This window comes from Tetrao urogallus (assembly GCF_951394365.1).
Source record: "Tetrao urogallus genome assembly, chromosome: 23".
NCBI classification, from domain to species: domain Eukaryota; kingdom Metazoa; phylum Chordata; class Aves; order Galliformes; family Phasianidae; genus Tetrao; species Tetrao urogallus.
The window spans coordinates 5,532,296-5,553,668 of NC_136836.1; the positions used below are offsets into that span (position 1 = coordinate 5,532,296).

General features: G+C 59.1%; 1 protein-coding gene across 1 annotated transcript in view; it reads left to right on the forward strand.

Moving 5' to 3' along the window:
- Positions 1 to 21,373, forward strand: part of MACF1 (microtubule actin crosslinking factor 1) — a gene marked incomplete at both ends in the record, with an annotated part of 111,440 nt that overhangs the window by 72,288 nt on the left and 17,779 nt on the right. The window contains 12 exons of the mRNA XM_079545964.1: positions 11,426 to 11,587; positions 11,670 to 11,840; positions 12,617 to 12,783; positions 13,975 to 14,134; positions 14,502 to 14,828; positions 15,448 to 15,532; positions 16,331 to 16,572; positions 16,949 to 17,155; positions 17,294 to 17,413; positions 18,543 to 18,650; positions 19,002 to 19,220; positions 19,683 to 19,886. Of these exons, the coding sequence (XP_079402090.1) occupies positions 11,426 to 11,587; positions 11,670 to 11,840; positions 12,617 to 12,783; positions 13,975 to 14,134; positions 14,502 to 14,828; positions 15,448 to 15,532; positions 16,331 to 16,572; positions 16,949 to 17,155; positions 17,294 to 17,413; positions 18,543 to 18,650; positions 19,002 to 19,220; positions 19,683 to 19,886 (2,172 nt within the window). The remainder of the gene's footprint in view (positions 1 to 11,425; positions 11,588 to 11,669; positions 11,841 to 12,616; positions 12,784 to 13,974; positions 14,135 to 14,501; positions 14,829 to 15,447; positions 15,533 to 16,330; positions 16,573 to 16,948; positions 17,156 to 17,293; positions 17,414 to 18,542; positions 18,651 to 19,001; positions 19,221 to 19,682; positions 19,887 to 21,373) is intronic.

Here is a 21,373-nt window from a genome sequence, read left to right on the forward strand (position 1 = left end):
GGCAGCAGCACTGGGAGGTGATGGGAGCCCCGCATTGCTCAACGCGCTGTGCTTAGGCAAGGCTGTTCCGTGCCAACAAAGCTTTTGTGCTTAAGGATGGAGGGAGGGAGAATCCCTGGACAGCAGTAACTTATGGCACACTTCACTTTAGTAGAGTGGGCCGGGTTGCCCAGGGCCCGTGGAGCCCTGCAGCACCCCTCCGTGCTCAGATGGAGCGGCGATGCCGTGAGCCGGGCCACGAGCAGCGTTGTCATCTCCCCATTCAGATGCTGCTCTAATTCTGCTCTAGGTTCTCCCCATTTAACCCTAATTAGCCCTGACCGGGGAGCAGCTGCTGCTCCTGGTGAGCCCCGGAGCGGCGGTGGGGTCCTCCCAGGGGAAACTGTGGTCCTGTGTGGGATTCTCCTGGGGAGGGGTCCCGTGTCCCATGCCTCGCAGCCCCAGTGGTATTTTTCACCCTTCTGTGCCCCCATAGGAATGCTCAGTGGCTCCGGGCAGCTGGGTGGGTCGGGGCAGGAGTGGGGCGCGTGGCGGTGCCTCCTCGTTGAACGCCTTCCAAACCTACTTAAAGTATCTCTGGGCATTATTTTGAGCATCAGCAACACACGCAGAAATGCCTCCTCTCTGACAGCTGCTGAGCTGCCTTAAAGGCACCATCTCCTTGTTGGAAAGGCAATGATAAGGGTGGGAGTGGGCTCAGCAGCTGTCCCCACCCGCTCTGTGCGCAGGGTTGTGGTCACAGTGCTGTCACCAATGGGGCTGTCAGCAATGGAGCTGCCCAGGTCCCAGCCCACAGCACCTCGGTGGCATTTGGCACAGTTTGGTTACTCTGTTCGGCCAAAGCGAACCCGAGCAGAAGCTGAGAGCTGCTGAGGCTGACCTGTACCAAGGTTGTGTTCTCAACTCACAACGCTGCTCTGCTGAGATCTGACAGAGCCTTTTGGGGGTCAGCTTGGGTTGCTATTCTGAGCCCACCCACACGCTCATGCCTTGGTAACTCTGCCAGGGGAGATGTTCATAGGAATGTCCTCCTGCAGAGGAGGTTCATCAGCTGGTGGTGGTGTTTCCAGGGGATGCTAAAAATACTGCGCTGGGGCCCAGCACACGAGGAGGAGGAGGAGGAGGAGGAGGAGGAGGAGGAGGAGGAGGAGGCAGAGGAGCGAGGGTGGGACGTGGCCCCAGGGGCTGCAGTGGAGTGAGCCCCATGGCCAGGCCTGCCCAGCACCGACCGTCCGGCGTGGGGCTGGGGGTGGCTGAGCAGAATGGAGGCTGCGTGGGGAGCAGCTCAGGCTGCATTACTCAGCGCCGCTCACGGAACAATTGCCAATTCTTCTGCTGGAGGAGTGATTTAAAATGTCTCCCATCCAGAGGATTCTCGGCATGATAACGCGATTACCTCACTTCTGACAGAGCCCTCCATTCACCGCCCCATCACTCAGCCCTCCCCGCCGACCCCCACCCCACGTAGGACAGGACGGCCGCAGGGCCACACGTGGGTCCAGCTCTAGGGGTGGGGATTTGGATCCCAGGTGAGGCGCAGGCTCTGCCTCCCACCTTGGGCCCCTCCAAGGCTGGGCACCACTGGATGCCAGGTTGTAGGGCAGTGCTAAAAGCTCTGTGCAAAGGCAGCAGTGGATGAATGTGTGGGGGCCGAGACCCAAAATCAGTTTGAAGGCAGCCTTGAGCCAGGCAGATGGGATTATCATGGAGCACACAGTGAGCTCCAGGCTGCCCACGCAGCACCGCACACCTTACAGTGCACAGAAACACCAAATCCAGAGATACGGCTAAAAGAGAGAGTTTAGAAGGAGGAGAGCAACGGCACTGAAAGGGAGATAAAGAAACCCCTCTGAACTTAGGACAAATGCAGCAAAAGCCGTACAGCATGACTTGCCACCTCCCTGGCACAAATCCCAGTGAAACCCAAATAGCTGCTTGTGTGTTTAGCTCTGGAGGCACTTTGCACCATCATTGTGGAGGCCAAACCCACAGCAGGTGAGGATGAGGAGCCCCGAGGATGAAGAAGACGCTCGGTGCGCTCACAGCGATGTGTCCATCAGACACTTCGTGCTGTCTCTGTGCTCTCGTGATCATTACACAAGGCAGCTCCCTCATTTCCAGCTGCTGAGATGCATTATAAGAAAGCTAAAAATACATTGGTTTCCAAAGCCTGCTTTCCCATGTAAGCAGGGGCCGCAGCAGGATGTAGCGCAGTCGTAAACAGGGTGACATCACCCCGTGACGGGGCGGCACGCGGACCCTGCGCTCCGGAGACGGCGTCCATATGAGGAAGGCTGGAAACCTGTGGCTCGGGACGCTCCTCCTGCAGCCTTACAAGTCTGGAAGATCCTCTGAGAGGGAAGTTGGAAGTTCTTCGTCTTGAAGATGTGGCATCGGGGGAACCTCGGGGCGGCTCTGGGGTGACCTGTCCCTCGTGGTGGGCAGCACCTGCGGGACTGAGGTTACATTTGGCTCAGTGAGGCTCAAGGAGAGGGACACCGATGGAGCCAAAGCCACGTCCTGGCGACCGCTCAGCCCATCCCACTAGCTGTGCTACCAGCTGGGGCTGCGGGGCTGCAAATCTGGAAGCTCTATCAGCCGTTATTTCAGTAACAGAGATCACAGCTGGCAGAGCTCCACATACCAGAGCCGTGCAGACAGCAAAAGAGCAGAAATTCATACTGGAACTCCTGTCCTGCCCTGTCCTCCCATCACACCAACCGAGGCGACAGCGAAGCCCTCAGCATCCCTTGGCCCCGTGACTTGTCCCCCCCGCTGTCCCTGCCCACTGGGGGCAGTGCTGGCTCTTGGTGGCCCCACGGCTGTCCCCATCGCTGGTGGCAGTGGTGGCCCTTGGTGGCTTCTTGCCAGCTCACGGAACTTGCAGGAGCTCCAGCTCAGCTCTCAGGCGAGGCAGGGCAGGTTTCTCGTGGGCTTCAGTGCTTGCTGAACGTTTGTCAAACCGCTTTAGCGATGGGGGAGATGTGTTGGGGAAGACTTGGCTTGCTGTCGGCACGTGACTTAGTGAGGAAATGGGAAAAGAATTTCTGGCTGTGAAGCCGTCAGCTCCACATCGAGAGCGTTCCTAGGAGTGGAACAAAAAGCCTCCGCGCCCGGCCAGGATGCCTGGGATTCCTGCTGGAGGGGCTGCAGCCCTAACGGCCCCACAGCGCTCTGCTGGTGGGCAGCTGTGCTGGCACGGCGCAGTACGCATGGCACAGTGCAGCTGCCGTCGCCTGGTGCTGCAGCCTGGGTGAATGACCCGCCCCAAAGCGCAGAGCTGTGGGTGCTGAGCTGAGCCCCACTGCTCAAAGGAGGGCCTGGGGTGGCCGGGGTCCAGCACCGCTCGATCGTGTGCAAATTGCTCGGCTGAGTGCTTCAGGCAATTAGACTCATTTCGTAACGCTGGAACCTTTCTCCTTTCCTCATTTCCACCTCTGGGGAGGGAGGGCAGGCGCTGTGGGTGTGGCGTTGGACTGGTTTGGCCGTGGCTCACCGTCCCCGTGGAGGAGCTGCTGCTCCCACGGAGCAGAGGAGCCGGGTGCGTCGCAGCTGCTGCTTTGGCCTCGGCTGAATCCCAAAGGTTTGGAGGCAGCAGCACCTGCAGCTCGCCCGAATCATCGGCTCCCAGCCCTCCTTGGCTCCGGTTTCTCAGCTCAGTGGAGTTGCAGTGCGGGGCTCCTTTTGGGCGCAGGCTCACACCGCCCCTTCTGCGAGCGCAGCACCTGCCGTGCCGCTCGGCAAAGCGCGTTGCTGCGTGCAGCCTGGGGGTCCGTTGCCTGGAGATGCGCTGGGGCTGCTCCAAGCTCTCGTTTTCTCTCCAAGTCTGTGACTTTGCTCAGCATCGCTCCGGAGCAGTGAATCACGCTGCTGCTCCCCCCCACTCCGCCCCCCGCCCCTTCCCGGCTGTGCAGGAGCCCTCGCACGCAGTCCAGGCTCCGGGACCCACATGCGTGGGGGCAACGGGGCGATGGGCGCGGGACAGCGCCGGCGCCCGTCCTGGCGGGGCGGGAGCTGAGCTCCGGTGGCAGCACGGCGGCAGCCAACGTCCGTGCGGCTCTTTGTTGCCCGGGATGGCGGCGAAAGAGGCCCGGGCCTCTTATTAGGGTCGGGCAGCCCCTCGCTCAGCCCGGCAGGAGCTGTCGGAAATCCGGTCCGCTCCTCCGGTATACAGCCGCTCCGGGCCTCCCTCCGCGGACAAAAGCGACCGGGGCGCGGGGGAGCCGCCGCCGAGCAGGGCGTTGCTGCTCTTTGTCGGGGGATTTGCGCGCTGCCGCCTCCCCTCGGAGGAGGAGCTCCGTCGGAGCGGGGAAGGGCCGCCCCGGGCCGCCGCGGAGAGCACCCCGGGTCCGGGCAGGGGGTGCCGGAGCGGAGCCCTGGGGGGACTGCGGCGCCCGGGGAGGGAGGGATGAAGGAAGGGAGGGAGGGAAAAAGGGAAGGAGGGGGCGGCCGCCCGCCCCGCCCCGCCCGCGTCGCCGCCCCCCGGCCGCCCCCGCCCCGCCGGCCCTCCTCCCTCCGCCCGCCCTCCGCCGGAGTTGGCAGCGCCGCGGGAGCCCGGCGCTCGCAGCGAGAGAGGAGCGGGGCCGCGGCGTGCGCTGCGCGGCGGCCTTTTGTTCCGGCAGCGCCAACTTCGGGCTCGGCGTCGGAGGGAAGAGCGGACAGGAGCGGAGCGGCGGACCCGCGCCATGCCGTCCTCGGCGCCGGCCCCGGGCTGCCCGCGGGGGCGGCTGCACGCCCGGCCCGGCCGCTGAGCACAAAAGGCGGAGGAGAGACGGGAGCGCGGCCCCGGCTGCAGCCCCAGCGCTGGCCCCGCCGCCCGCGCGCCGCCCCGCGCCCGCCCCGCCGCGCCCCCGCCACGGCCGGGCCGCCCGGCGGGATGGAGCCGCCGCTGCCCGCCGCCGGGCACCGCGAAAGTTAGTGCGAGCCGAGCCGGGAGCCGCGGGACCGGGAGGAGGAGGACGAGGACGACGAGGAAGGCGCCGGCAGCCGCTGCGCCCCGTCTCCCCCGCCGGCTCCGGCGAACTTGGGGGAATTCGCGGCCATCCGTCCCCTTGCCATTTTTGGATGCGTTTTATAGCCGATTTTTTTTTTTTCTTGGGGAGGAAAAAAAAAAGGAAAAGAGAAGACCCGGCGGTGCTCCTCCGCGCGGCAGCGGGACGGGGCACGGTGGGGTGAAGGGAGCGACAATGCCATCATGTTTTTGAGACAGGAAGCCTCCGAGTTTGCCCTGAATGAAGAACTTCCTGTGTTTAAACTTGCACGAATATCCGCTGACAAGCTCAGTTCAAATGAAAACACGAGAGTCGGGGGGAGAGGCTAATTTGGAGCAGCTGGACTGCGCGGGACGGCAGCGGGTGGAGGACGCGAGGAGCCACGGTTTGTGCACTGCCCGGACCTTTGCTGCTAGAGGGGGACACACGGGATAAATCAGCCACTCCGAACACCTCCGCATCTCCTATTGCAAACGGTGATCGGGAACATTTATCAGAGCTGTCGTACTCGTCGGGTTTTGCTGGCAGATGGCTTTTTGGGGATGAGAGGTGCTGTTCTGCTGCCCGAGACCCACGGTGTGGCTGTGCATCGGCCCTATCGGCCCGCGGCCCCACAGATCCGCCTGGCCGGGTCCAACGCGGTGTGATGGTCCCTGCGGCGCCGGGCGCGAGGTTGACGGGGAGCTTCTGTCATCCGTAAGGGTGAGAGCATGGGCAAACCACTGAGCAGGCCAGACTGTCTACGGCAGAACCGCACTTGCCTGGGGAAGGGTGAGGAGGAGGACGGCTACATAGAGGACTGCTACGTGCCCCAGCGCTCCATATACGACACGATGAGAATCAATGAGCAAATCGACCAGGGATCGAAGCTCAACCAGCTTTCGAAGAGCACCCTCGGCAAGGGGGATGGCAGCACCATCTCCAGCAATGGGACGCTGGGAGCTGCCAACGTCTTTGAGCCGAGGGCGCCCGAGGCGAAGAAGCTGGACGAGCGAGTCATCTTCGACGCGCTGAAGCTCAGCAGCGACATCTCCAAGCCGGCGCCGCCTCCACCCCGCAGGCGGCCAAACCCTGAGAGGAAGGAGAACGTGAATCGGCGGTCATGGAAATCCTTCATGCCACCCAACTTCACCGAGTTTGCAGAGAGGATGGGGGCCTCACTCAGCGAGGTGTCGGAAGCAGGTGCCTCCAACCCCTCACTGCGGGATAAGAGGGACTCCAGTGCTCTGCTGGCTGAGCACGCCGGGCAGCCCGACCGCAGTGAGCCCATGTCCGAGTCGCTCACTTTGGAGCACGTGTCCAAGTCATCCGGCACATCGGAGGCTGTGCAGTTTGCCGCAGACTCCTATGGCTGTGCTGCAGATGAGCGCCAGCCCCTGCTGCCCGCTGGCGATGGCCACGCTCGAGCCACAGAGCTGGCCAGGGCTCGCCTGCTGCCCAGTGCCACGTGGCCGCGGGCCAGGAAGAACTTCCCCAAGGCCAGCGTTGGCAATGGGCGACAGGAGACCCTGGAGGCTTCCGAGTCGGACTGCACAGTGGAGAACGTCAACCTTTCCCCATGCCTGAGCGAGGAGCTCCTGGATGCGGGACTGAATATTCTCATTACCACCAATCTCAGAGAAAAAACTGAGTCTGAGCTGAGATTTGAGGAGGACGAGCGCTGGGTGATGATGGAGGAGTGGGAGGAGGCGACGCTGTCAGAGAGAGGAAAGGCTGTGCTGGTGGCAGAGGAAAAGAAGAGCTGTTGCTTGGCAGATATTTCTGAAGAAAGGGAGCACTTCACTGCTCCTGGGGACAGCTCTGCCCCCAGCCCGGGCACCGTGCAGCCCTGCAGCCCCCAGGGCGGTGCCAGCAGCCCCAATGCCAGCAGTGCATGCTGCACTGAGGATGTGGCAGTGCAGTGCGAGGCCACAGACTTTGCTGCAGGTTTGGAGCGCTCGGCCAGCCCCGCCATCCCCGAGCTGTCTGATACAGACTCGGTGCAGATGTTCCTGGAGCTGGAGGAGCAGTGTCTGAATGAGGATGAGGGTGATGGGGCCATTCCTGCCCTCCTGGGTGCTCGGTTCTCCCCAGTGGACTCGGAGGGGCTGGACCCAGGTTTGGAGAAACTGACAGGGGCAGCAGATGAAGCACGTGAGCCCATGGCCCCATTGGAAGTCAGTGCTGCAGACTCTGCTGTTGTGTCGGATCTGGAGGACTTTGATATCACCTGCAGCTCACAGGTGCTGAGCGCGATGGAGCCGGTGACAGAGCCCTTCTCTGAAAGGGACACCTTGGCCATCACCCCAACGGACTCAGATGGAGGGACCTCGCCCAGCCCTATGGCCACGGTGGGGATGGACTCCAGCCAGCAGGGCTTGCTAGCTCTGGTAGAGGATGCTCCTGACCCACTCGCAGACGTGGGGCCCATGGGCTGTGCAGCAGCAGTGCTGGTGGCTGCTGCAGTGGCATCTCCTGAGACAGGTTTGTGTCCAGCCTTCAGCCTCGAGGGAGTTGCTCACCCTGGTGTCCCCGTGAGGTGGGAAGGCGACCACCAAGACTTGTTTGTCCCCTCTGATGAAGTGCCGCAGTGCCCTGAGGAGCCCTCTCCTGTCTCAGTATCCCCATCCCGGCTGTCTCCCTGCCAGCCCCCAGCCCCTGGCACGGTGGCTGAGGGGCTGGGGTCCCCCATGCAGTTCCACGAGGCCATTGCTGGGGGGAAGGACCCATCACACATTTGTCACCTTCTGCCTGGAAGGACTGAGCTTGCCAGCTACAATGTCCCAGAACTGCTTTCCGAGGACAAAGCCACGGATTTGGGAAAGGAAAGTGATGGATCTGAGGGCCAAACTTGTTCAGAAGACAAGCACTGTCCCGGCAGTCCTCTGCCACCATTCTACACGGGCTCTGCATCACAGCCAGGCTCTGAGGCTGCAGTGCTGCCCTCAGCACCTGCAGAGGAGCACCTGCGGGATGCGGTGACCTCAGGGCTGGAAGGCTCTCCTCGCACTGAGGGGTCGCCGGCGGAGGTGGCCGTCCTGCAGCCAGGAGACCTGGCCCTGCTGTTCGCCTGCAGCTGGGAGGAGCGGCCGTGCCGTGCCGTGGAGAGCAGTGCTGTCATCCCAGAAGGGCTCGGCACGCCACCCGCCGCTCTCAGTGCCGCTCTGTGGGGCCCGGAGGGGCTTGCAGCTCTGGCTGACCCAGCAGTGCTGGGGGACCTGGAGGTGCTGGAGCCCTGGGCTCAAGCGGCAGCGCCGGGCGCCGGGGGTTTTACTGTGGATGCTGAGGAGCCGTGTGCTGAGCACCCGCCTCTGGGTGCCAGCGCCGCCGCTGTGCCCTTGGTGGTGGAGGAGCTTCTGGAGGCCCCGCCGCCATTTGCTGATGTCCCTGTTGGCTCTGTGCCGCCACCGCCAGAGGCCGACCCGCTCCTCGCCGGTGCCGGGGACTTCGGCGGCGGCCCGGTGCTGCTGCTCGCCGCCTGGCAGGATGCAGGTGACTCTGCCGCCGTGGAGCAGCTGCTCAACAGAGCGCTGACTTTGCAGGATGAGCCCGTTGCTGTGGGGGCCGCTCTGGATGGGGCCGAGGGCTGCGCGCCGGGCCCTGTGGGGTCAGAGCCGGTGCCCGTGGGCTGCCTGGGACCCCCTGCCTCCGCCCCCCGCGCAGAAGGGCCTCCTGCTCCAGCAGATGGATTCGTTCCAGATAATGAGGTATTTGTTGCTCAGGCGCTCGCAGACGGCGCTTCAGGCACAGAAATCGCTTTATGCCGTGCTGAGGGTGGGTGTGAAACGCAGCGCGCTGCATTGCTCACCAGCACGGCCTGTGGGGTGCAGCGGTCGTCTGCTCAGTGCTCGCACGGGAGCTGCATTGCCCCCAGTTGCATCTTAAAACTGACAGGCAGAAAGTTTCTTTTTGTGAGCAGAAGGCTTCAACGGATCATCTAAAGCGTTGTCCTAAAAGTTTGTTGGCTTGTGAGGGCACGCTGTCCGCCCTCAGACAGAGCTGCCGCCTGGCCGTGCGGTGCTCACCAACCTCCGGAGAGCAGCCGTGCCAGAGGGCAGCGTCCTGTAATGCGTGAAAGCAATGGGCCCTGGGCTGAAAGAGCTTCCCAAACGAGCGGTGCGGGGGGTCCGGGCTTTGTGGGAAGGGGGTTGAGCTCCCGGTGGGGTGGGGTTCATTCTACCCCACTTTGCTATGGCTTTGGCATGGAGAGAGCTGAGCGGCGTGAGTGTGGCAGAGTTCCTGTAAGTGAGTGCAGATTTACTGCTGTCTGGATTAGGAGAAATACCACTGAGGAGCCACCAGAAGTTAGTCAGCACTGAGAGCCCAGAGCAGCAGAATTACTCATCTGCTGCACTCTGCCACCCCTGAGAATGCCTGCAGATGGGCTGGGGAGGCCATGCTGGGAGCATGGGGTATGTTGGCTGCACCCCTGGGGGCTCTGCCTGTACCTCAGGTCACTGACTGTGCTGAACGGACTGTAGGGTGTGTGGTGCTGCTGGTCATTAACCCCTTTATACACTGTGCTGTGCCAGTGGGGCTGTTGGCAGCTCTGGGCCCGGTGCTGCCGGTCAGTGCCCACCCCGAAGAGGTGGGGATGGAGCTGGGATGGAGGCGGTCAGCCCGGAGGTGGGAAGAGCAGGAGGTGAGGGATGCTGCAGGAGGTGTTCTGTGAAGTGAGGAGGACGAGGAGCAGCTGTGTGTCTGCTCCCCAACATGCCTGTCCCCCCGCTTCGCCCCGTGTGCGTTTCGGATTTTCTGCATGGCCAAAGGTGCTTGTTAAATATTTGTTTCGTAGCTGAGTCACGCTGAGGTTAATGAACTAAATCAGTGGAATCTTTCACAAGCAAAGAAAAACAAGCGTGTTCAACATGCCGTGATTATCGCAGTGATCCTTGTGCATTGCTGCAGTCCTGGGCCGTGGGTGTTGCAGGTATTTGCTGCCTGATGTTGGGGCTCACCGCCTCTCTGCCCAGCTGCTGGAGTCCCCGGGGTTGTAATTGCAGTCAATGCTCATGTGCAGGGCCAGGCTGTGCAGGGCTGGGGCTCACACCGCGCTGCGCTCCAGCAGTTGCGTGCCAGACTTATCAGCCCACTCCTCGTGGGTTTGGCCGCTCTAACAGCCAGCTCCGTATATCAACAGTAAGGGGAGAGGTGGATGGGGGACCGGTGATTTCATGTCACCATTTACTGCTTCTAACCGTATGTAATCCTCCCTGAGCAAACAACTCTGGGCAATGTCTCCCAGCACCCCCTTGGTTTGTGCCCTGCAGCGGTCGGTGCCTCCTCCCCCAGCACCAGGAGGTGCCCATGGTGAAAACAGGGACAGGACATCCAGGCAGCCCCTCTTCCTCATGTAGATCTGCATTTTGGTGTTCTGCTTTTTGTGCCTGTGTTCCTTCCAAGATAAAGCGGTTACCTGGTGCGGAGAGCTGCGCTGCCCACCATCCGCCGCTCTGCTGGGAGGGGTTTTGCATTTTAGGCTCTGTTTCCAGGGGCATTTTTAGCTGCAGGCAGCAGCCGTGTATTCTTGGGCGCGTGAGGAGGAGGCGCAGTGGGGAGCGGACGCGGCCGCCTGCCTGCGGTCCCCGCTGCTTCCCAAAAGAGCAAACACTGCAGCAGGGCTGAGCGCTCTGCTCTCATCCTTACAGTGCTGGCTGCGGGGTGACCTGCGCTCTGTTTGAGCTCGCAGTCCAAAGTCCCAGAATAAACAAGGAGACACTGCGCTCCCTTTTTTGGGGATTGTGTTGCAGGCGATGGGGATGCGCGGGGCCGGGACTGGAGCGGTTCTGGAGCTGTGCTGAAGCGCTGATCTGCCCTGTGGGACGGGGTTTTCCCCACTGCACTGGGTGCTTTGTTTGCTCTCTTCCTCCTTCCCCGTGAAATCCTTTTGTTTTTGAAAGCTTTTCCCCCCAGGATTCCTGGGCAAGACCATGCCAAATAAGTGGCGCGGTAAACGAGTAGCACATTAATTGCCTATTGCCTTTGTCTTTCGCAACACAGCCAGCTTCTCTGTGTCTATAATTTTGTGGTTTACAGAACTTGCGTGGTGCCGGGTCTCCGTTCTGCACTGCATCCCTCTGAGAACTGCTGTTTTTCCCCAGGAGCGCTGTTTCCCAATCGGGTGGCTGAGCAGAGCTGCTGCTCTCCTTTCTTCCCCGATTTGCTTTCTCCCCCTCACTCGGGTGCTTTGAAAAAGGGCATTTCCTACTTCACAGTGGGGGTGGACGTGAGTGGACCCGCGCTGCGCTCCTGGGATTCCCTGCTGCTGGATCGAGGTGGGGGAGGCGTTCAGGCAGACTTGCACAACTCTAATAAACTCAGTGCAACACAAGAGGCAGCAACTCGTGTGTCTTTTCTAGAGGAGAGGGCCCAGTGCATCCCTGGAATGATGGAGGGGTGGCAGAGCAGCGTGCGGGTAATAAATAGCTTTTCTCTCCCACCCTTCCCTTGCCCAGCTGTTCCAGAAGGAGCAAGTGGATCCTCTCCAGCTAAAGCTGCAGCAAGTGAACGGAGTTGGCCAAGGACTCATCCAGAGCGCCGGGAAGAACTGTGATGTCCAAGGGCTGGAACATGACATGGAAGAGATCAACACCCGCTGGAACACCCTCAACAAGAAGGTGAGGGCTGGGGGATGGGCCGGGAGCACGGGGGGCTGCGGGGCCGCCGTCCCACATCCCTGATGGTGCTGCGTGCCTGCAGGTGGCCCAGAGGATCGCCCAGCTGCAGGAGGCCCTGCTGCGCTGTGGGAAGTTCCAGGATGCCCTGGAGCCGTTGCTGAGCTGGCTGGCTGACACCGAGGAGCTCATCTCCAACCAGAAACCTCCTTCGGCTGAGTACAAGGTGGTGAAAGCGCAGATCCAGGAGCAGAAGGTGAGCCGGCACTGAGGGCTGGTCGGGCTGTCTTGAAGGTGATATTTTGGGGTCCTGCTGTTACAGCATAGGGGTAGCGGGGACATGCTCCGCTCTGCTTCTTTCTGACCAACTCTTCTGCTGCTGCCCCGCATCCTTGCAGCCCATTTGCCCACACACTGTCTCTGTGGTCTCAGTCACCGGTGCCACTTCACTGTCGCACCGCTGCTGGTTTTGCCAGTTGGCTGTGTTTCTTCAGCCCCAGATTTGGTTGTGTCTGTGCTGATAATTCTGCTGTGTCAGGAGCAAGCTGGTGTTGTAGTTACTGGTGTGGGGATTTGGACAAAACGAACGCACAAACCGTAAGAGCTGACCCAAGGCACAGCAGTGTTTGTAGAGATAACAGGCTGGGTTGCAGCCTGCCTTTGTGAGCACGGGGATAAAAGTTCAAGTGCGGTCATGGTAAAATATTTTAAAAGTGCATTCCTGTCGAGGCTTGGGCTGACTACTGAGACTTTGACAAGGGAATTTGAACTGAAGGTTCAAAGCTCGATCTCAGTAGATTTGGGGGAAGGATGGGGAAAGCTCTGAGACGTTCTGTGGCCCAGAAGTGCTTTGGGTTTCTTTTGAACTGGTTTTGGTGGTGGAGGCGGAGCGGTGGTTTCCCCACTTCAGTGGCTTCGGGCTCAGCCCAGCGCTGATCAGCAGTTCTCAGACGCTACTGGAAATTCGTTCTCAGGGATGCAAGAGGTTCCGCTGATCCAATCCGGTAACTTCTATCCCCCTTCCTCTCTCAGCTGCTCCAGCGACTCCTGGATGATCGCAAAGCCACCGTTGAGATGATCCAAGCAGAGGGCGGGCGCATCGCGCAGTCAGCTGAGCCCGCGGACCGGGAGAAGATCAGCGGGCAGCTGCAGAGCCTGGAGAGCCGCTGGGCAGCGCTGCTGTGCCGGGCGGCAGGCAGGTGAGAGCAGGGGACGCTGCTGCTGCTGCCTGGCACTGTGGGCTCTGGGAGCTGCACACCAGGGATCTGCCTTGTGCTGGAGACGCGCAGATGTGTGGCACTGCTGAATGTGCCCGGCTCTGCCACCGGTCTGCATTCCTGGCTTCATTCCGCCTGGGCAGCATTGATAACCCAGAGGAGCAAACAGTTTTGTTTGCTGGTCAGCCCTCACAGGGTCTCTTCTTCTGGTCAGAAGCACAGGACAGGCTTGTCTTGCCATTCACAGTCCCCCAGAGCCTTACAGAGCATAAGCTATTTGCACAGACTGTGACAGTGGCACTGCTATTATTGCTGTTGGATTTGATGGCTGGGCTGGTTTCTGGCAGGAGCTGAAGCTTCTGTTCCCCTTGCACCCTGAGTGCTGCAGGTGTTGGTTCCCCCCTCGGCCACACCAACACAGGCAACAACACGTGGCGAGCTGGTGCAGATTTCTGTACAGATACATCCTGGAAACCACAGCTGGAAAACATGAGAAACCAAAGCCAGTTGGGAAGCTGAATTAGATAGCAGGGGTTTACAATGGCAGGGAAGAGCTCAGATTAAACAAATTCCCTGCAGGGGATGAATGTTATTTTTATTCCTCTAAGCTGTAACATTTAGCTTTAACAGCTACATCCTGTTGACACCTTTTTGCTGCCTGTGTCTGCAAGCGGCTGGCTGCTGCATCTGCTGATATGCCAGATTACACGGCCAGCGCTGAGGGTCAGAGCTGACCTCCCCAGGTGGGAAACGGGCACAGATGGGGATGGGTTCACCCATCTCAATGGCAGTGTGGGAACACTGAGGGCTCGGCCACGAGCTGGCTGTGTTGGAGGGTCTCAGAGGTTGGGATATTGACAGAAATGGAATAAAATGAGCCTTTCTGCCACCTTCACTGGCGAATGAGCTGAACGTTAAAGAAACAGCTGCAAAAAAACCCCGATTATTCTGCAGTTTCTCTGCACTGTTTTTGTGTTTGTGTAGCAGCTTGCCAGACAAGGCGTCTCACCCCACACCACTCAAGATGCTTCTGTTTCCTCTTCTAAAGTATTTCCACTTTGGATCCTGATTCTGTTGAACCCGTTGCCACCTCCTGGTGCAGAGCCCTACTGGGGCTGTTCCCAGCTCCAAGGGGAAGCTGCTCCTCAGTGCTCTGTTGCATCCCAATTACAGGCAGAAGCAGCTGGAGGACATCCTGGTGCTGGCGAAGCAGTTCCACGAGACCACAGAGCCCGTGTCAGACTGGCTGTCGGTGACGGAGAAGAAGTTGGCCAACTCGGAGCCCATCGGCACGCAGACCGCCAAGATCCAGCAGCAGATCAGCCGGCACAAGGTGGGGCTGGGGGCTCTGTGGGTGTCTGTGCGGCGGCGAGGTGGGCGCCGCTGTGAACAAACCCCGGAGGCGGCTGGAGGAGCTCCGCAGGTGCTGCACTGGCATTGAAGGCCGCAGGCCCAGCCGTGCGGGCAGCGTTCAGTTGAGGCAGCGAGGCTCTGGATGGAAGAGCCGTCCTCGCTTTCCCGCTCCTGTTCAGCCCTGTTTTTCAGTACGCCTTGCCCGCTCACGGCTGGGTTTTTCATCCCTTCAGTTGCGTTTTGCCATTTCTGTTTTGCTTTCGTTTTGTCTTTTCTTTTTTTGTTGAATCTCATCTTTTCCGCTCATTTTTGTTTTCTTTTGTCCATTTTGTCGCCCCGGCTTTCAGGCTCTAGCGGAGGACATAGAGGCCCACGCGGCTGACGTGGCCCACGCGGTGCATGTGGGGCGGGGGCTGTCCGCCCTGAGCTGCGCCGCCGAGCAGCGGCTGCTGGCAGAGAAGTTGGACTCTCTGCAGGGCCGATACGGGGAGGCCCGCGAGCGGTGCTGCCGGAAGGCGGCTCTGCTGGAGCAGGCCCTGTGTAACGCCCGGCTCTTTGGGGAGGAGGAGGTGGAAGTGCTCAACTGGCTGGCTGAGGTCGAGGACAAGCTCAGCTCGGTATCCGTAAAGGATTACAAACGGGACGTCCTGCAGAAGCAGCATGCTGACCAGCTGGTATTTTCCGTTTTTTTCCTTCCATCTTTATGTTATTTATTTTGTTGCATTTATCCATCTTGTTTTGTTTTTTCCATTTGTTTCTGGTCTGACTTTAATTTTGGTCGGCGGTGGAACAAGCTTTGAGTTTTCTAGGCTGGGAGAAGTGTAGAGAGATGATGTGTTAGAAACAGTGATTGAATCCCCAAAAAGGGGCTTCCCAGAGGGAGCTTCAAATGTTTCGGTTGCTTTGTGAGCGATGTCTGAGCAAACTTGGCCACTCTGTGCCTTCAGAAGGCTGGATGCTGCTTCCAAGAGTGTGAATGTGAAAAGCCCGGTGGGTTTTCAGGCTAGGCTGGCCACCAAGGAAGCAGTCTGCTTCCACTTTGTGGGGGCCGTGCAAAGCTCTTTTCAAGAAGTTCTTCAGCTGTGCACACCCGAAGGTTTGTGGTGGTTTTAGCTCTGCTTTGAGCCTTCGGTCCCAGAAATCCCAGTAAGTTGCTCAGCAGGAGAACTGGGCTCAGAGCAGTTGCACCCTTCCTATGCTAGGTGAGAGCAGGCTGTGCTCTCCTTAGCATCACTGGCCAGGGGTGCGGGCGCAGCCTGCAGAGGGATAACTCCCGTTTGGCTTCCTGTCCAGGCTCTGAACGAGGAAATTGTGAACAGGAAGAAGAATGTGGACCAAGCCATCAGAAATGGGCAGGCTCTCCTGAAGCAAACCACAGGTAACACAGGGCTGGAAACACCCAGTCCTTCACAGTCCTCTTGGGTCCTCCCACAGTAGCTGTTGTGCTTCCAGACCCAATGCTGAGCCCCATGCACTCCAGCATAGCAAATCCCCAACACTGCCCTGAGCTCCGGGAGCGGTGATTCCCACCCCTGCACTCAGCACTGAGCAGCCCTGTATCACCAGGGAGGGTTTTCTCATTGCATCCAGCTGCTTAGTCGCATAGAAAGAGGTTAAAAATACACCAAGCCCTTTCCTGACATTGCTTTCCCATACTGAGCAGTTGTTGCTGTTGCCACGTGGGTGTGAGTTTGTGTTTATGAGTGGGAAGAGAGGTCGGGGCAATGCATTTCCTTCAGATGTGGTCTGCTCTGAGCAGATGTGCAGCCCTCTGTCCTTGTGGGAGCCCTGGAGCAGGAAGAGGAGTTACAAAGAATTTGGCTTGCAATTTCATGTCCCTTTGGAAATAGAAGTAGAGAGTGAATTGGACCTTTTTTCTTGGAACTGTGACATATTAGCTGAGGACTGAGACCTGGTAGCTTTTGGGCTTGTGGCAAAGCAAGGAAGGCTTCACAGCACGTTTCCTTCCTATTCTAGGAAAGGGGTGGCTGTTACTGTGGCTGGCAGAAAATGTCAGCTCTGAGAGCAGCTTCCTGGCTGTGAAAATAGGCTGTTAAGTTGCACAGGAGAGCAGAGAAGTGAGGCTGAAAGCAGCTATATAAAAGGAGGGGACGGGGCAGCTGGCTGCTGTAGGCTCTCCGTCCATTATCACTTGTCCCCTGTTGCTGCCCCTCAGGGGAGGAGGTGTTGCTCATCCAGGAGAAGCTGGATGGGATCAAGACCCGCTACTCGGACATCACCGCCGCCAGCTCCAAGGCGCTGCGCACACTGGAGCAGGCTCGCCAGCTGGCCACCAAGTTCCAGTCCACACATGAGGAACTCAATGCCTGGATGAGCAAAGTGGAGGACGAGCTAGCGTCCAGCGGGGGACAGTCCCCAGCCAGCGAGCAGATACCCCAGTTCCAGCAGAGGCAGAAGGTGGGGTGCAGCAACGCAGCATGTGGGGATGTGAGAGCCATGCGGGAGGAGAGTCAGTAGGGTCTGCGACTGCCTGGGGGAGGAATGTGGGACACGTGGCCTGGCAGCGTGTGATGTGGGATTGGAACAGGGGACACAGCTGGCACATCGGGTGGAGCCGTAGCATCACAGAGCGGTTGGGTTGGGTTGGACCCGACAGCCCCCTGCCGTGGGCCGGTTGCCCCCCACCGGCTCAGACTGCCCAGCTCCTCAGCCACGGCCTCGGGCACCTCCAGGGATGGCAAGGATCCCGGTCCCCGAACCTCGGGGGGCGTTGGGGTGTGCCTGTTATCTGGCACCGCCACCCTGAAGGGCCGTGTCTGTGTGTGCCTCCCAGGAGCTGAAGAAGGAGGCGATGGAGCAGCGGCTCGTCCTGGACACGGTGAACGAGGTGAGCCGGGCGCTGCTGGAGCTCGTGCCGTGGCGAGCCCGCGAGGGGCTGGACAAGCTGGTCTCCGACACCAACGAGCGCTACAGGCTGGTCAGTGACACCGTCAGGCAGCGGGTGGAGGAGATCGATGCTGCCATTCAGAGGTCCCAGCAGGTGAGCTGGGGAGCGTTTCTGGGCCTTGTCAGCTCCTCCCATGCCTGTGATGGAAAGGGGCAGCGCACCTCTGCTCAGAGGGGGCTGCTCCACCGTGTCCCACTCCTGCCTGACTGCACCTCTCCTCTCCCACACCAGTACGAGCAGGCGGCCGATGCTGAGCTGGCCTGGGTGGCTGAGACCAAGCGGAAGCTGATGGCGCTCGGAGCCATCCGGCTGGAGCAGGACCAGACCACGGCCCAGCTGCAGGTGCAGAAGGTACGGAGCGGTGAGCTGGGGGGGGTGGCTCAGGGTGGCTCAGGTGATTTGTCCCTGGAGAGGCTCCATGCACCAAGAAAAACGTGGCGTTTGTCCTTCATGAGTAACGGGAAAAAGGAAGGATGAGGATTTAAACAAATGAAGCGTTGGGTTTCTGAAGGAGAAATCCTTGAGGTGCTCCAGGTGCCAGATGAGCGCTCGCTCACACACTGAAACTGGGGACCTGCAGACGCCTGGCTGTGCTGTGCCCCCCCGCGGCCAGCAAGCTGTACCTGCCCCCCGCTCACAGAGATGCACCCACTGGCTAACGAGGCTCCTTTCACCGGCTCTGTGCTCATTGTTCCTTGCAGTGGGGGTCTCCTCGTTTCCCTCACAGCAGCCAGACGTGGAACAAAGAGAAGCTTTTTTTTAATATCTTTGAGATGAGCTCATGCCTGAAAGAACATGCACTTTAACTAAATGGCCCTTTTCTTCCATCGCCAGCCCCGGCAATCAGAGCAGCGTTCGTGTTTATTGGATTCAGCGTGTTTAAAATAAAAAAAAACAAAACACAGTGCATTGTTATAATGGAGGGGGGGCTGCAGCATTGAGCGTTAAGCTCTGCTGAGCTCAGCCTGGCTTCCTGCTGCTTATGGGTGTGTGAACCTGGGGAATGGCGGAGTTGTTGGTGGATGCACTTCTGGGGAGCATCGTTTTGGGTGGCTGTGTATCGGCTGCACTGAGGGCACGTGGGTGGCAGAGCCTTTCCTCTGCAGTGTGCAGTGGTGCCCACACAGCCCCGCGTTGCCTGGGCTGCTGCCTGGCGTTTCTTTCTGTCTGTGTGAAATGGCTGCAGGCTTCCAGTGTGGGGCAGTGACCCAGGTGTGGGAGCTGCTTGGTGTCTGACCTGTGCCTAATTCTGAGTGCCATTTTCAGGCCTTTTTGAAAGAGAGAACTTAGAGTAGATGAGTAATGAGGAAGAAATGCAGGAATTTGCATTTTCAGCCAGAATTTCAGTGTGCCACAGGATGCTCGTGTGAGCTTGGTGCAGCCTGCAGCGCTGGCTGTTGGCAGCCTGGCAGGGGGTGCCTGGGGGAGATGGGGCCCTGTTCTCATCCCTTCCCTTCCTTCAGAGGTTTCCTTTCCGCAGGCTTTTTCCATCGACATTATTCGGCACAAAGACTCCATGGATGAGCTGTTCAGCCAACGCAGTGAGATCTTTGGGACGTGTGGGGAAGAGCAGAAAGCTGTTCTGCAGGTGAGCCTGCCCGGGTTCGGAGCTGCGGGAGGTGGGGCAGAACAGGCAGAGGCGAGCGCTCCGCTCTCGCACAGTCTGAAGTTGTTTAAAATTACTCCATTTTCAGAAATTCCCACCAGTGACACTTAGTAGAGATCTCTTTATATTTATTACCCTCTTTTATTGCGGTGTTTTTATTGCAGTGTCTGGGGAGAGGGGATAGTGGGAATTCCTTGTGCCGCTTTAATTGGGATTACAGCTCTGTGCGCATGGAACGCGGCCACCGCGCGCCTCCGCTCGTCCAGGCACTGCGGGCTGGCAGCTCTCAGCCCTTCCACAGCCGTCACCGCCTCTCCTTCCCCTTCCTTTTAGGACAAAACAGAGTCCCTGGTGCAGCAGTACGAGGCGGTGAGCCAGCTCAACTCGGAGCGCTACGCTCGCCTGGAGCGTGCACAGGTCCTGGTCAACCAGTTCTGGGAGACCTACGAGGAGCTGAGCCCCTGGATCGAGGAGACGCAGGCCCTGATCTCCCAGCTGCCCCCTCCGGCCATCGACCACGAGCAGCTCAAGCAGCAGCAGGAGGACATGAGGGTAAGGCGATGGCGGAGCTGCGGCCACGGCCGGTCGGCTTCTTTCCTTTTTGGGGATCCTACAAGGGTGCCCCAGTCCTACCACATGGATGTCACTCAATGAATTGGAAGGCTTCTCGCAGTACAGATGAAACCAGGGGAGCCTGGCTTTCTCTGAATCTCTTGCCTGGTGGTGGCAAGGAGAACAGCGTTGTGCTTTTAGGGAGATGAAAAGTTTCTCATCCCCTTTGGGGTACGGGGGGAGTCTGTGGCCCAAGCATGTGCTGTCCTGGCATGTGTGATGGCCGTGCTGGGCAGAGGCGACTCTGTGTGCTCATAGATGCCGGGCCAGGACGTCAGTGGTGCGCACGTACTGCCAGATGCAATCCTTCCTCTCTGAGTACCATGTGAAATAAATACACGGCAGCTTTCTGTACGTTTCTAAACAATTGTCTTCCCTCCCCCCTCGCTCCTTATTCCCTAGCAACTGAGAGAGTCTATTGCTGAACATAAGCCTCATATCGACAAGCTGCTGAAAATCGGACCACAGCTCAAGGATCTCAACCCTGAGGAAGGGGAGATGGTGCAGAAGAAGTACTCGGCAGCAGAGGCCATGTATGCCAGAATCAAGGAGGAGGTGTGTCAGCGGGCTCTGGCACTCGATGAAGCCGTCTCGCAGTCCACCCAGGTACACTTCTGGGGCGCCGGGCAGCCACGTCCTGCTGCAGATCCTACAGCCTCTGTAGTTGCAGGAGAAGCGGACGCCTTCAGGGTGGTTTCAGCCAACTGCTGGGCAGTTCTGCTCCGCAGTGCCTGCAGGTGGAAGGGAGAAGGAGTTTGAATCTTGATGTGGTAGATAGTCGTAAATGTTTACAGCCTCAGTAACGATACTCATTCAGTAGGGCTGTTCTGGCGTCTGCCGAAGGCTGGGAGGGCCCAGGGAGCCTCTTTAAACAGCTTGGAGAGATAAGTTTCATTTCTGATAAGTGAAGCATTGCTGTGTGTGAGCAGCACGGGGTCGTTTGTAGGGGATATTTATGCGTCCCAGGGCCTGGGCACCCCTCAGGGACACTGCGGGTCGGTGGCTGCAGAGCAGAGATAGGAGAGGAAGGGCAGAGATTGGAGGTGCTGAAGTCCAGGGAAAGGTAAAGAGTGTCTGCAGCCAGGTGCGGGGCCAAAGGTTCCCAGGTAGCTGCGTTTCACCCCGCGGCCCTGCAGGGCTCTCGATTTTTGTCACGTCTGGGTTTTTATTTTTTTAATTCCTGTATTGTTTAGTCACTTCTCTTGGTTCACATTGTATTAACTCCGAGTTTTTCCCCCCCGCACACTTCCCTCCCGTCTCATCTCACTCACATTGTGGAATGTGTTATCTGTGTGTGTTGCTGCCTGTTCCTGTCTTCCCCACATGGTCTCATTTCATTGTTGTGTTGACTGCGCCCCACCATTGCAGATTACGGAGGTAAGCGCCGTTGTGGTCGATGTTCATTTACACTCCTTCCTTGGGCTGAAACAATTCTATTTTACCCTCAGACTTTCATTTCTGGTTCGTGCATAGCTCAGCTGACCTTGCTTGAGAATTAATTCCAAAAAGGGAAAAAAAATCCTGTTTCTGAGATGGCTTCGGTTGCACTGCCGCCTGGTTTCAGCCGCGGGCAGCTTCTGCTGGGAATGCTTTGTGCAAGCCAGAGTTTTTGCTTTTGGAGCAGGTGACAGCGATGCGCAGAGCTTCCTGCTCCAGCTGAGCTTCCCTTTGCTTCTGCTTGTTGGCTAAGGCAGTGTGCTGTGATCAACTTTGCACCGAGAGCCCATCTCGTCTCTGCGGGTGGCACCTTTGGCCAAGGCAGTGCAGGTGTTCTGCAGAGGCAGCACTGGGGCTGGCAATGGGGCACAGCAGAGCTGCCTGCCGTCTGTCCTGCAGAGGTGATTTTGGGTCTTTAAGGCCAAAGTTGACTTTTCTTTAAAAATATGAAACCGGAAAACCCTGCAGACCCTCCTTGGCTTCCTGGTGTTGCTTTTGGTGAAGCCCCCGTTCCACGGTGCTCCTTGCTGTGCGCATGCAGCTCTCCACCACCTCCCTGTCCGTGCCAGGGTGGTTTTCTTGTGAGCGTTGCACCAAGCAGAGGTTTCCTCCAGCACCAAGCACAGCAGGCACTTCTCCATCGGTGTCCCTGCGCA